General features: G+C 43.7%; 1 protein-coding gene across 1 annotated transcript in view; it reads left to right on the top strand.

Annotated features, from left to right (window-relative positions):
- Positions 1-14,093: 14,093 nt before the first annotated feature.
- LOC113054544 (Fc receptor-like protein 4) overlaps positions 14,094-15,797 on the top strand; it is a 20,352-nt gene continuing 18,648 nt past the window's right edge. The window contains exon 1 of the mRNA XM_026220163.1: positions 14,094-14,115. Coding sequence (XP_026075948.1) covers positions 14,094-14,115 — 22 coding nt within the window. The remainder of the gene's footprint in view (positions 14,116-15,797) is intronic.

Here is a 15,797-nt window from a genome sequence, read left to right as displayed (position 1 = left end):
TCCAATGAAGACACTGTAAAGAAAGAACAAATTAGATCAGATTACAGGTTCAGTTGGTGGAGTTGGTGTTGGAGGAGGGAGTTAATTGCAAGCAGCAATGCGATGGAGAGACACTGAATAATGGGAGTTTAAATAGACCGCAGGAGATAGGTGTCAAGACTGGATTGGTACACGTCAGGAACAGCTGACTGTCAGCTGATGCAAGCGTGACTCACGTGACCTGACTGAACTAACGCGATGCTCGATTTCAATCAGGACCACTTCCGTCAAGTATATTTAATGACAATTATAATTGCATACAGTTAGTGTTGGCGGTATGGTTATGCTCTGGGCAACACTCCACACGCCTGTCCATGCAGCCATGCTTGGACAGACCGGGGGAAAGCAGCAAGACAAACCCCCAAAACAACCATATGCCAAAACTCCCCAACACAACTGATGCAATTTGAATGGCCAGCAATGAGAAATGTTGCTTGATACTATATTTATGGGGGAAGCATCACCAAACTCGGAGAGAAGCATACAACAAGCATGTTGCTTAGCTGCTTATGCAAAATATTTGAGAGAACAGTATGGTGGGGGGGGGGAGCATACACCCCTAGCAGCAGCAGCCTAATACGTTGGAAGTTAAGTATTACATGCTGAAAATCACATTAAGGGGGAAGCATGCAACCCTAGCAGCAGCAGCCTAATACGATGGCAGTTGTATATCATTCAATTTAAGTCTAACATGCTGAAAAAAAAAAAAAATAATAACATTAAGGTGGGGGGTGGGAGCGTCACCCAAAGTTAAGCAATTGAGGATGTGCAACAATTATGTTCTTAGAATGCTTAAGCAGCTGTGATTGTAAAGGGGGAAGCATACGCCCCTAGCAGCAGCAGTCTGATATGATGGCAGTATTATCCAGTTTTATGCATCTACCATACTGCAAAATTCACAAAGGGGGAAGCGTCACCCCAAGTTAAGCAACTGAGTATGTGCAACAAGCATGTTTCTTGAGAATTCTTAAATCTCATGCCAATCCAGAGTACCCACAGAGCAGTACGAATCCCCATCTCCAAAAGTCCCCAGCCTGGTCATATCTGCAAAACAAAAATACAGCTTCCGATTCTCTCTGGAAAACCAAGCTCCTGTAGGCATGTTGTGGGCGGAGCTATAATACTGATTGTGTTGTTTCCATAACATATATTCACTTATGTGCTAATTTCCAACAAAAGACAGAATCTGATGCAGTTGTACTTACCTGTCTGGGGTCTTCCACCATGTTTTAATAGCAAACGATGTGCAAATCCAGCGTCCACCTGGTCTTGTTTATAAAACATTCATCACTGAAATTACGAAAAAAACACTTGCTACACTCCATTGCTGCCCCAGAAAAGCAACTGCATCCATGGTCCATGTAATGCTAGGTTTTTTGAGAAGCTGAATGTGGTAAATTTCCCCTCACATCCAAAACACACTTATTTGGAGACATTCTCAAACAATCCTATGCAGCGCTGCCAACGATTTCCTGATGAAGCATGTTTACAGGAGAGGTCTCGCTCTCCTCTGGTCGAGATGTGCATGGGCGTGCTTTCCCAAGAGAAATGCTCATAAGGAGTTCAATCATCATCTACATCATAGACCCATCATCGAAAACTACCGAAACTTGTACCACCCAGAAATAAGATTTCTCCACTCATCCGAATTGGCCATGTTTAGCATGAAAATCCATCTCTTTAACACTGAACAACTCTGAATCCATGAAACAGCATTGTAGCCCCCCTTTAAGCAAACGAGTGATACATACGACCCCTTGCTGCGGCATGAGGAACACGTAATATGCATTAATGCTGTAGATTGCATAATGGAGGGTAGTATTCCAGCAGGGGAAGCATGCACCCTTCGGAAACTTAGAATGGCATCCAGTATGAATGAAAATGCTCCATAGAAACACCTCCCTCAGTATAAAAATGCCTAAACCGAAATGGTAATCTGTTGAGAGGTAGGATAACCTTCTAGAACCAACTAAATGAAATCCTGCCATGTAAACATGTTAAACTGATTACTTGTACCCAAGTAAATCGCATCAATAGTCGGTCATCAGAATGGGAAAGTGATGTCAGCTCCAGTTGTCATGATCCTGGCTTCTTCTCCTTTTCTGTCTCCCTCTTGTGGTCACATACTCACACATCACGCACACACATCCACTCCTCCGCTCATTACCACTTTCAGCCGTTTCCCCTTTCGTTCCCTTCTCCTCACCTGTCCCTTCTTTTGCCCTTGATTGTCTCTGCTTCTTATTCCCTCTTTCTAGCCCTGTCTTATTGTCGGATTATTCGATGACCTCTCGTGAGAAACGTCTATTTCCTAGTCCTGTCCTGTCTTGTCCGTGGATTGATAAATCATTACTGCAACTGTGAGTTATATTGTCAGTGGACTGTGTATTACCCGGCTGTGCCTGTTTGCAGAGTACCTGTGCAGCGCCTGCCCTTGGCTATTCACACCGCCGGCTCTCTTCTCTGTTTTTGGACTGGCTGTCTGCATCTCGGGGTCCCTACCTCTGCCCTCGAGGAGATTTATGTAGTTTTTGTCTTAGACCCAGTCGTCTGGCTACTCCTGTTTTTGGCTCTGAAAGAAGGCCGTGATTTTTGTTATATTATTCTGTGAAGCCAATTTGCTTTATTAAAGACTGTTAATTGCACCCCGCCCCGGTCTAACATCGTTCTTACCGCATAACACCAGTTATACAATAACACACATTAAAATGGAATCTTATGCAACAGATTTCATAATGGATAATGGATCATAATATAATGGAATATCATAGGCAGCGAAGGATACATCTATGCTGCCTTCAAAACCGGCCAGATGAAGTCATCTCAGGAGACAGGAAATGAAGCTGACATTGATTTCGGACGTGCCTTGAAGCCTTCCGTTCCTACCTTGGAATGCAACCTCCGAAGACAGCATTTTTTTAGTTTTCGTATGCAGCTTATGATAGTGAATAGCTCAATGAAAACACTTGACCAAAATTTGCCTGTTATTGTATGAATTATTACAGATTCATAAACCCATTTGTAAATGTTGTAGCTCAATGCAAGCACTTTGCATTCATAAGCTGCCCCCTCGTGCTCCATGTTTTAACAAAACTTGGAGAGAATAATGTAATTTACCATTAAAATGTACCCTTTATATATATATATATATATATATATATATATATATATATATATATATATATATATATATATATCATAATACAATTCATTTCAGAGCTGCATTAAAGAAGGTCTTAGGCAGTTATTTCCCTTGCTGAATTGACATGCCTTGGTGTTTCCCAGTTTTCCCTCTTCATGCCATTAACATTATTCTGGATGTTTTCAGCCAGCAACATTAGAGAACCTTTAATGATCTCATGCGTCACACGACAGTATCAATAATTCTGTGTAACACCTGAATGGCTGAAGCGGTTTATCACTTTACATTGTTGCGCAAACGCAGCGCTGCGCGGAAGACTCTGCTGTTGAATAGCTGAATAGCTGGCGGATGCAGTGCGTAGCGCCGCCTCACACTTTTTTGCAGTTTGGTGTAATTTAGAAACGGTGCCTAAAGTGGTGGAGAACTCCCTCGATTCGGCGATCAGCTCTCACTCAACCGGACCAGAAATGTCCCGGTGCACCCGAGGGCATTTGAGCGGAGTTCTCACACTGCAGCGGACACGCGCACTCAGTATATGATGAGCGGGAAATGTGAGATGACAGAACTGATAATGCACCAATTACAACCAAGAACCACTAGTTTCTCAACTGTATGGTACACCATTAAAGGGAACGATTCCTGATATTAAATTACAGATTTTGCGAAGCAACAAAACAAGTGGGTATACACTTAATGGCCCAGACCACACCAGTGGTACGAAAGAAGACTGCATTGGTCATGTGAACTGAACACGGTCACTTACACACGGAGCACACGAATGAACACTACGGTTTCAATATTGGTCTGCTAATTCCAAGCAAGTGCGAGCAGCTATTAAAAATATAAATGCAGCAGCTATTAAAAATATGAATGCAACCCCGTTTTTTTTTTTTTTTTTTTTTCTTCTGATAATTTGCATGTCATCGTAGCCACTTATGTCCCAAAATCGAAGCACGAGCACATGTAAACACCACATCGGATTAGATAACGTCTCATGTGGTCCACCGAATCTTTAAATCTGGATGAAGAAATAAAATACATGTAAACATTTTTTTTTTCACATTCTTATAACCCTATGTATAGAAGCCATAGAGAGATAAATGCCTGCTTTTGAAGCTGCGTGCATCTGAAACACAGTTAATGTGACCTCAACCTTAGAAATAAACAGCAGTGACATTGATATTTTGACGCTAAATACAGCGAACCCCCGTTGAAACGCTTACACGAGAATGCTGGTCTCATTTAACCCTGTTCTCATGGCCTTATCGGCGTGTCCTTAGAGCGATTGCATGCTCTAGCTGCGTATTGCTCCAGCTTTATGAACACAGATGTATAAATGCTGCTGCAAATATGCTTAATATTCATTCCTGCAACCGATGCAAAACCACGTTAACCACCAGGCAACATACACAGCGATATGGATTAAAAAGCATTCACTTATCTTAGACGTGGATTTCAGATGAAACAAACTGCAACAGTTCGATTTGCAAGAACCGATGCAACAGTTTGATTTGCAAGCAGCGATGCGATCAGTTAATTGCAAGCAGCAATGCGATGGAGAGACACTGAATAATGGGAATTTAAATAGACCGCAGGAGATAGGTGTCAAGACCGGATTGGTACACGTCAGGACAGCTGACTGTCAGCTGATGCAAGCGTGACTCACGTGACCTGACTGAACTAACGCGATGCTCGATTTCCCTTTGCATTTGCATTTCCAACGTCTACACGGAAACCTGTCAATCAAGTGACAGGGGTGGGGCCATTGTATTGGGCGTTTGCATTGGGATGTGACGTCACTCACAGTCGACGGTAATAAAACAGGCAATTGATATAATATTTAGTTTCATTTGTAATGACTGTATATATACACATTTCCCTGAACTAAGTACATTTCTGCTGCTATTATTTGTCACAGTGTCTGGGTTGTGTTCCCTGGGTTTCCACTAGATGTCCTCCTTTCCCACGGTGTCTGTCACCTCATTAACCACATTCCTCAGGTCCCTGCCTAAATCACTGCACCCAGCTGTCACTGGTTATCGATCATTACACTCTGTCAATTTCCCATTAGCGTTCGTCTCTCCCTGTGTGTTAACCCGGTGTGTCTTAGTATGTGTCACGGAGTCCTTGTGAATTCATGTCCGTCTGTTATCGTGACCTTGCATTGTGTTCGTGTTTAATTCATGTTTTATTTATGTTCTTATTGTGTTTGGTTTCGACCCCTTCCTGGACTGTTTATTCTCTTTGGATTATCCCTAAATAAAGACGTACTCGCAATTGGTTCTCTCTCCGTGAATCCTTGTATCACCGGTCGTGACAGAAGGACTCCGTCACACAAGGAACCAGCGGTATGCCTTTTGATGTTTCCCGTTCCCCAGCCAGGATGGCGGAGCGGAGAGTGAAATATCTGAAGTTGACCGCCCTCCGCCAAGAGGGCAATGAGGTGGGTGCCTTGGCACAGGTGTTCTGGTCCCTGGCAGAGGGCATGGGATGCAATGACGCTACCCTTATGGATTATTTTAACAGCGGGCTGGATGACCCAGTTCCTCATGAGGAAATGGCGCATTTAGACACACTTGAGTTCTGGGAATTTTTGTACTATTTGCAGTATAGGCTTCCGTAGGATGCCCCAGCCACTCCTGTCTCTTCCGGTGGGATTGCCGGCAGCCCAGCGCCACTGCCCAAGAAGTCTGCCAGCCCAGAGTCACAGTACAAGGTGATCGTCAACCCAGCACCATTGCCCAGGATGACCGCCAGCCCAGCGCCGTTGCATAAGATGGCCGCCAGCCCAGCGTCACAAGACAGGATGGCCGCCAGCTCAGAGCCACAGCCCAGGATGGCCGCCGGTCCAGCACCACTGCCCAAAATGGCCACCGGTCCAGCGCCACAGTCCAAGATGGCCGCTAACCCAATGCCAATGCCCAAGTTGGCCACCGGTCCAGCGCCACAGCACCAGATGGTCGCCAGCCCAGCACCACAGCACAATATGGCCACCTGTCCAGAGTCATGGCACAAGATGGCTGCCGGCCCAACACCTCTTCACAGGATGACAGCCACAGCTGACCCTCCAGAGTTGAGTCACTGTCTGGTTGACCATCCAGAGTCGAGTCACGTTCCAGTTGATTCCCCAGAATCAAGTCAGATTCCTGTTGACCTTCCAGAATCGAGTCAGGTGCCCATTGACTTTCCAGAGTTGAGTCAGGTCCCGGATGACCCTCCAGAGTCAGGGGTAGTCACCGATGACCCTCCAGAGTCAGGGCTAGTCACTGATGACCCTCCAGAGTCAGGGCTAGTCACCGATGACCCTCCAGAGTCAGGGCTAGTCACCGATGACCTTCCAGAGTCAGGGCTAGTCACCGACGACCCTCCAGAGTCAGGGCTAGTCACCGACAACCTTCCAGAGTCAGGGCTAGTCACAGCTGAACTTCCAGAGTCAGGGCTAGTCACCGTTGACCCTCCAGAGTCAGGACTAGTCACCATTGACCTTCCAAAGTCAAGTCAAGTCACCGGTGATCTTCAGGGACTGAGTCAAGTCACCGGTGATCTTCAAGGACAGAGTCAAGTCACTGGTGATCTTCAATAAATAAAGGCAAGTCACCAATGATCTTCATGAACAAATGCAAGTCACCAATGATCTCCATGAACAAATGCAAGTCACCAATGATCTTCATGAGCAGAGTCAGACCACCAAGGATCTTCAGGAGCAGAGTCAAGTCAGCATTTATCTTCTGGAATCCAGTCTAAACACCATAGGGTTGCCAGAGCCTCGTCAGGTTCCAGTCAAACTCTATGAGCACCCGACGGATCCTGTTGTGGCCACAGAGGCTACTCTTAACTTGTTCAGATTCTTTGTTTCAGACTTGCCCAACCAGACTCGTCCTCCTGTTGGTCCGGCCACACGGATGTGGTGGTCTTCTGCTCCGCCCTGGGGGCTTTCTGCTTCGATCACAATGATGTGGTGGTCTTCTGCTCCGCCCTGGGGGACTCTGATCTCGACCACACGAACGTGGTGGTCTTCTGCTCCGCCCTGGGGGGCTGTCGTCCTGACCACATGGTTGTGGTGGTCTTCTGCTCCCCCCTGGGGGGCTTCCGCCCTGACCACATGGTTGTGGTGGTCTTCTGCTCTGCCCTGGGGGACTCCGGCCTCGACCACAAGGATGTGGTGGTTTTCTGCTCTGCCCTGGGGGACTCCGGCCTCGACCACAAGGATGTGGTGGTCTTCTGCTCCGCCCTAGGGGGCTTCCGGCCTGACCACACGGTTGTGGTGGTCTTCTGCTCCGCCCTGGGGGACTCCGGCCTCAACCACAAGGACGTGGTGGTCTTCTGCTCTGCCCTGGGGGGCTTCCGCCCTGACCACACGGTGGTGGTGGTCTTCTGCTCCGCCCTGGGGGGCTCTCGTCCTGACCACACCATTGTGTTTGGTATTGACCCCTGCCTGGACTGTTTATTCTCTTTGGATTATCCCTAAATAAAGACGTTCTCGCAATTGGTTCTCTCTCCGTGAATCCTTGTATCACTGGTCGTGACATTATTATGTTTAAATGAAAAATGAATGGAGGCAGTGGTATTTCATATCCTTTTTTGTTTTATTGTAAATATACAGTGAGGAAAATTGCAGTAGTCAAGGCGAGCTGACTAAAGTTATCAAGTATGCTGCTGTTTGCAGAATTACCGGATCTGCATCCTCGCAGACATCACACTCCCGAGTCGAATGCACAAAGTCTGAACTACTGAGGATGCACGTCCGAAATCAGCGTCTATTTGCCTAATCTTCCCAGTGTGACGGTTTAACTGGTTACTGTGTTATCTGGTGACCCACGTCCTGGTTCAGGTCTCTGCTGCAGATGTGCTGGAAAGACAGCAGCAGACTCTGCAATTCTGAAAGCACAAACTGACGCGATATTAAGTGTTTAATAAACGCAGACTTGCTCATTGCATGATTCAGATATTCTTGTAAAGATTTCAAGTTATTAGTATGATCGCTCGTTTCACGGCTGAAATAAGTAGGATAAACAAAAAATTAAAGTATGTCTGTGTTGGAGCGGGTTTCGAACACGCGCTAAAAGACGGCACACCGCACCGCGAGACAAGTGTCACTAACCACCAAGGTACCAATCTACACAGAAACAATTCCAGATGCCTGGTTTGAAGACAGGACTCCCGGCGTCACATCGTGCAGCTGCTGAATCTAGGAAATGTGACCATGTTAACTAGTGACCTGTGTTTACCTATTATGAAAATAAACCATAGCAGACCACTGACTACATTTTATGGTTCATGATGTTACAGAACATTTCATAATGTCTCAGACAACTGTACATTTGTGGCTACTGTGGTTTAGTTATAAACACTATCGATAACTCATATTTACCATTGTAAAACATGGTACATTTTAGCATGATCGAAGATACAAAAATTCTTCCAGAACAGACATGTATATGTGTATTCCCAGAAGAGATGAGAAATGGATTTGTGTTCAGCACCACAAAAAGAACATAAAGTGTCAATATCAGGAAACATCTTTTTTAAGTAAAGCTTCACAGGATATAAAATATGAAGTAATTTTTAAGACACATCCTTAACCTTATTGCTTATTAAGTATTTAGATGACAAAGTCCACACTAATGAATTAATAATTATTTATTACCGTCGACTGTACGTGACGTCACTTCCCAATGCGAACACGCCCAATAAAATGGCCCCACCCCTGTCACTTGATTGACAGGTTTTCGTGTAGACGTTGGAAATGCAAATGTAAAAGGAATTGCGATTTCATTTGAGTTTTGGCAGTTTACATGCACAGTGCAGGGAGAGTGAAAAGGCAATGTGGCAATTAATATTGCTATTTAAATATGACAGGCTCATAGCTCGTAAGATATGGGAAACACAATTGCAAACAGACTTTGCATTTCCATTTTAAATTTGGCAGACACTGTGCGTTCGCTTAAACGCAGTGCTTTAAGTGGGCCGGTACGCACCGGTACTCAGTACCGCCACTTCCAAATATAGCTCTTGAGCGTACCGCCACCTCTCCGTGCACCCAGAATGTGTTTTTAGCGTACCGGTACAATCATTTGGACATCTGTTTTAATAGAGGTTTTAATCCTTTGCCTGCGCTGCCGCTTTTCAGAGCGCCCTTCACAATGCACGCTTCCTAATTCATCCCACCGAGAGCAGAGACTACATTACCCATACACCCTTGAGTTTAACAAGTGAAAAGCGCATGCGTCACTTTTACCGCTGTCAACAACTCAACGTGGCCGGAGAGAGTGTGTGAAAAGCGCATACTCGGTGCCGAATGATGAGTGGCAAGGCAAAGATCCTTTTAACAACAGTATCTTTACTATGAGACATGCAGGAGTTCAATACACAGTGTACAAACTTCAACAACGTAGCACCAACTAGCGCATGCGTATAAGCAAGCTGGAGTATCATAGTCTGCTCAGATTTAAAGCTACAGAACACTACTATGTTCTACATCCTCCTTCTTTAACTTTGACAGTTATTCCTTAATGAACAGTTTCTTATATTAAAGTTAACTCAAAGTTTTTTTTTTTTTTCATAGGAAACACATTTAACAGATTACTTGAGCTGAGAGTAAAAAAGGCAATTAACACAACATTTGTTAACTCACATTGTAACATCAGTTATAATGTTAACATTTATAAATTGAACATTTTGTTACTGAATTACAGAACTTTCTTTTCTGTCTTTCTTTTTAAAATTCTTGGTTTTTATTCCAGGTACTTTGGGTTTGGTTTGCAAATGCGACCTGCTCTGGTCACATATGGAGCTGTAGAAAGAACTTTTGTTGAATGTTCATTCAGGGGTTTCTTCTCGGTTCCTTGTGGGGTGCATTGTTCTTTGACCTCATTTGGAGTGAAGAATTTGTGCTAAGATTCAGCAGAGGGGGTCTGAACAAAGGGAAGCAACATTTCGCTGTGGTCTAACTTTTGTGGTGGTGGCTCTGCGACAGGAAGGATATGTTTTCGATTTCGTCTGTATTCTCTTCCTTCAACTTCAACAAGATATGATCTTGGTTCATCGCAGAGCTGTTTGACAAGTCCGATTTGGTCATGGCCTTTTCACGTTGCAAGTCTCACCACCTCTCCTTGTAAGAGTGGTCGGAGAGTTCTGCTAGACTTGTCATAGTATGCCTTTTGACAATGTCTCTTTTTTGAGATCTGATTCTTGACAGCAACGTTATTCTTTGAGGCTGGCACCAGAATGGACTTGCTGATTGGCAGAGATGTGCGCATCTGTCTCGACATTAATCTCTCTGCTGGTGAACCCAGTGTCTGGTCACGTGGAACATTCCTGAGGTTGAGCAAGTTTTGAAAAACATCAGAACCGTCCCTCTTGGATTTCTCCATTAGATGTTTTGCACTCCGCACTGCCCTCTCGGCTAGCCCATTAGCTTGTGCATATTCAGGGCTACTAGTAGTATGTGTAAAATCCCAAGCAGCAGCAAATTCTTTGAACTGTTGGCTTGTAAACTGGGTACAGTTGTCTGAAAAGACTTTGTGTGGACTCCCATGAACAGAAAAGTGCCTTTTGAGTTTTGTGATTACTGTGCTGGAGGACAGGTCACGAAGAAGATCAATTTCGAACCATCCCGAATATGAGTCAACTAGTACGAGGTAGTGTTGACCATTCCACTCAAAGATATCCGTAGCCACACTTGACCATGGAAGATCTGGGATGTGATGTAAGTGTAGAGGCTCTTTTTGTTGATGGGGTTTCATACTGTTACAGACAGAGCACGATAGTACCTCCTTTTCAATGTCTTTAGTTAAAGAAGGCCAGAATACAATGCCCCGTGCCCTGCGTTTGGTCGCATCAAGGCCTGGATGACCTCTGTGAATAATGGTGATATACTCACTGCGTAGTGATTCTGGAATAACCATTCTCTGTCCCTTCATGAGTATATCTTCATCGAATGTGAGCTCATCCCTGAAGAGAAAATACTCACGAATTTCCGCTGGCAGCTTTGATTGGCTACAGGGCCACCCTGACTTGATTATACTGCAGAGACGTTGAAGGACTGGATCCTGTGCAGTATGAGTTTGCAACTCCTTCAGTCTGGAAGATGAGATGTGTTGAACTGACATAACTTCTAAGTCAGCTCCGTCATCTGTGTGTTCGTCTGGTGAGTCTCTGGGGGAACGTGACAATGTGTCGGCAAGGAACATATGTTTTCCTTTCTTGTATGTGATTGTGAAGTCGTATTTCTGCAATCTTAGCATCATGCGTTGCAGCCTTGCTGGAGCTGTGTGGATAGGCTTGTTAAGGATGGTAACCAATGGCTGATGGTCAGTTTCGATGTGAATTTGTTTACCATATATGTAGTCATTGAATTTGGTGCACGCAAATACAACAGCCAGAAGTTATTTTTCTATCTGCGCGTAACGCACTTCTGTTTGCATCAGAGTACGTGAAGCGTACGCAACAGGAGCACCTTCTTGAAGACACGCAGCTCCGAGTCCGAACTGGGAGGCATCACAGGTGAGTGTGATGGGTTTAAGGACGTCATAATATTTTAAAGTAGGTGGACTAGAAATCCTGTGCTTCAGAACTTCAAAAGCATCCTGATGCTGTTTAAACCAGCACCACTCTGTGTTTTTACAGGTCAGCTCGCGCAGAGGGGCAGACAGCTCACTAAGGTTCGGTATGAATTTTCCTAAGTAGTTAATCATGCCTAGGAAGCGCTGCAGCGCAGTAACGTTGTCTGGTGCCGGCATTTCTGTGATTGCTTTTGTTTTTGCTGAGTCAGGTTGTAGTCCTTTGCTTGTGAAAATATGACCGACATAGCTCACCTCACTAAGGCGAAATTTGCACTTTTGAGGGTTCAGCCTCAAGTTCACTTCACGAGCACGGTCCAAAACTTTTCTTAGGTTTGCATCGTGTTCCTGCTCTCCATTACCTCCCACAATGATGTCATCGACTATGACTGCGCACGGGTAGCCAGCAAAGATCTGCTCCATAGTGCGCTGAAAGACCTCGCTGGCCGAATTAATGCCAAAGGGCATCCTTAGAAATCGGAATCTTCCAAATGGCGTACTGAACGTAGTGAGGAGGGAGGACTTGTGATCCAGCGCAATCTGCCAAAAGGAGCTTTTTGCGTCGAGCACAGAGAATACTGTGGAGTTTGGCATCTGCGCTGCCACTTCTTCCACTGTGCGCATGGGGTGATGCGGACGTTTTAGGAACTTGTTTAGGTCCCTAGGGTCAATGCACAGTCTTATTTCATCTGAGTTTTTCTTGTGAGTCGCCACCATAGATGACACCCAATCAGTTGGCTCAGACACAGGAGTGATTACTCCCATAGCGACCATTCTTTCCAACTCTGCTTTTACCTTGTGTTGCATTGCTGCAGGAATTCTGCGTGCTGGACGGACAACAGGTTGGGCTTCTTTGTCCAGTTTCATGCAGTACGTTACAGGAAGCTTTCCTATTTCATCTCGGAAGAGATCTGCATATTCTGTGTTAAGCTGCTGGACAAAACTTGAGTTTTCTTTTACGCTGACTTGGTGGACTGCATTATTGAGAGAAATGAGGCCCATCCGAAGACAGTCAGACAGTCCGAGCAATGGCTGTACATATTTTTGCACTACATAGAACTGTAGAGAGTAGGTCTGGTCACTCAGATTGCAAGATAACACGGTTGATCCAGCAGTTTGGATCTCCTTTCCACCACACGCAACAAGCTTCACATGGCGTGACACCTGAAGGTTTTCATCTTGCTTTACCTGTGCGAATGTCTGCAAAGACATGATGTTACATGAGGCTCCTGTTTCGATCTTTAGTTCGAGAGGCTTTCCATTGGTTAGCACTGTGCAAGATATTGCAGTTTTCTTTAACTGTTTTGAATCAATTCTGGCCACCTTTTGATGATTAACCGCAACTCCATCTATAAAGAATGAGTCTTCGCTACTATTTGAAGCTTTGGTAACATCAATTTGATTTACAGTCTTTTTTAGATTTCGTGTGCGCTGAATTTTCACTGATTTGCAGCATTTTTGGAAGTGGTTCCATTTGTTGCACCTGTGACAATGCTGGCCATATGCAGGACATTTCTCCCGTTTTGCCTCATGGTTGCTTCCACAATTGCTGCAATTATGAATTTGTTGCGGGGTAAACTTGTCTAATCTGTGTTTGGGAGTACAAAACGGTTTTCTTTTTACCGTTTGTTGAACACTATCCACATTTGTCAAGTTTTGCTTTGGTCCAGCTAGTGTTTTAGTGTGCTGGTCAGTAAGTTCATGTATTTGACATATTTCAATGGCTTTTGTCAATGTTAGCTCATTGTCACGCAACAGGAGTTTTCTCATTCCATCGTTGAGTATCCCACACACGAGTCGATCTCTTATCAATTCTTCCTGTAAATCTCCAAACCTGCAACTCTGTGCCTTGTTTCGTAGGTTGCTTACATATGCCTCTATTGTTTCTCCTGGCTTTTGGTTTCTTGAATTAAATTTGTGTCTTTCCATCTTTATGTTTGTTTGTGGACTACAAAGTTCGCGAAACTTACGTTTTAGACATTCCGGGTCCTCGTGTGATTCAGCCGGAGTAATTATTCGACGGTTTTCTCCCTCGACTGTATATGGGTGCATAGACGAATATTCGCTCGCGCTCTATGGCTTCCGAGGCCGGCCAGATTAAGCAGTATGAATGCTTTCGTGCGAGGCTCTTTCTCAGAGTGTGCAGCAGCAATGAATATATCGAATTCCTGCTCAAACACACACCAATTTTCGGCGATATTGCCATCAAATACAAGAGGATCGGGTCTGCGGAACCCTTCAGCCATGATTTATTGTGCGATGAATAACGATGGCTTACTGTGTGGATGCTCGTTCGGAATAGTTCATTTTCTCGCTGCTCTTACGATTCTGTGCAGACCACTTCTGACACCATGCCGAATGACGAGTGGCAAGGCAAAGATCCTTTTAACAACAGTATCTTTACTATGAGACATGCAGGAGTTCAATACACAGTGTACAAACTTCAACAACGTAGCACCAACTAGCGCATGCGTATAAGCAAGCTGGAGTATCATAGTCTGCTCAGATTTAAAGCTACAGAACACTACTATGTTCTACACTCGGCTCAGTAAAAATACAAAAACAGTGAACAACACTTAATATGTTCTGGCTTCAGACTCTAAGTACTAAAAGAACATGGTCAGAATCAGATAACTCGCTGGCTGACACCCCACCAAGCCGGAATGATATCGCTGGAGGTCAGACGCAAGCTAATGAAGTAATGCAGTAGCTCTTTCTAAGGGTATTTTTGCAAAATTATTTTGCACATTTTATTTATGTTCAGCAGCTCTTTCTAAGGGTATTTTTTCAAAATTATATATATATATATATATATATATATATATATGTGTGTGTGTGTGTGTGTGTGTGTGTGTGTGTGTGTGTGTGTGTGTGTGTGTGTGTGTGTGTGTGTTATAATAGAGAACCGGCACCTCTTTTGGGCCACATAAAGCACTGATTCACATGCTTTCATAAATGCATTTGAATACACCGAATAATGCAGTGAAAGAACGCACAAGCGAACCCGCTCCGAACTCCCGAACTGACTCAAAAGATTCGCGATCCCGCTCCGAACTCCCAAACTGACTCAAATGATTCGCGATTTATTTTGCAAATTTTATTTATGTTCAGTAGCTCTTTCTAATGGTATTTTTTCAAAATTATTTTGCACATTTTATTTATGTTCAGTAGCTCTTTCTAAGGGTATTTTTTCAAAATTATTTTGCACATTTTATTTATGTTCAGTAGCTCTTTCTAAGGGTATTTTTTCAAAATTATTTTGCACATTTTATGTTCAGTAGCTCTTTCTAAGGGTATTTTTCAAAATTATTTTGCACATTTTATTTATGTTCAGTAGCTCTTTCTAAGGGTATTTTTTCTAAATTATTTTGCACATTTTATTTATGTTCAGTAGCTCTTTCTAGCTCAAGCAAATCCACAAACTAATAAAAGGATTTATTATTTTTTATAAGGTCATCTGTTGACTGGAGAATATAAAACCCCTTCAATATAGGTGTTGTTACCTCAGGGGATGAGGGGAGTCATAAAAAAAAAACTAATTATATATATATATATATATATATATATATATATATATATATATATATATATATATATATGCTATAAATATATAAATATATATATATATGCTATAATAGAGTACCTCTTTTGGGCCACTTAAAGCACAGCTTAAACGAAAATGCAAACGGTAAAGTGCGATTTGCATTTGCGTTTGGATTATGTCACATTTTATGTGTCCACAAATTGAAAACGCAATTGCAAAAACAATTTGCAATTCCTTTTGAATAATGTCCGGAAAATCATTCAATAGTCATGACGTATCTCGGCAATGCTTTTTCCTGTTAAAATAAACTCTGTTTGTTGACTGCATTACCTTCTGGTCAGAAATCATACCGCTTTATCCAGTGAGAATCTCTTCATCATTTTGAATTTTATTGTAAACTGCTGTTAACTTTGGTGACTGTTGTGTCTCTTTGACTGCTGATATAGATGTAGGTGTAGTGACACAGTACATTAAGCTCTAATCCAGTGCTTCCCAAACCTGTCCTGGAGGC

Source organism: Carassius auratus, chromosome 3 (assembly GCF_003368295.1).
Source record: "Carassius auratus strain Wakin chromosome 3, ASM336829v1, whole genome shotgun sequence".
NCBI classification, from domain to species: domain Eukaryota; kingdom Metazoa; phylum Chordata; class Actinopteri; order Cypriniformes; family Cyprinidae; genus Carassius; species Carassius auratus.
The sequence above is the reverse complement of the archived record's forward strand: the minus strand, read 5'-3'. Positions and strand labels throughout refer to the sequence as shown.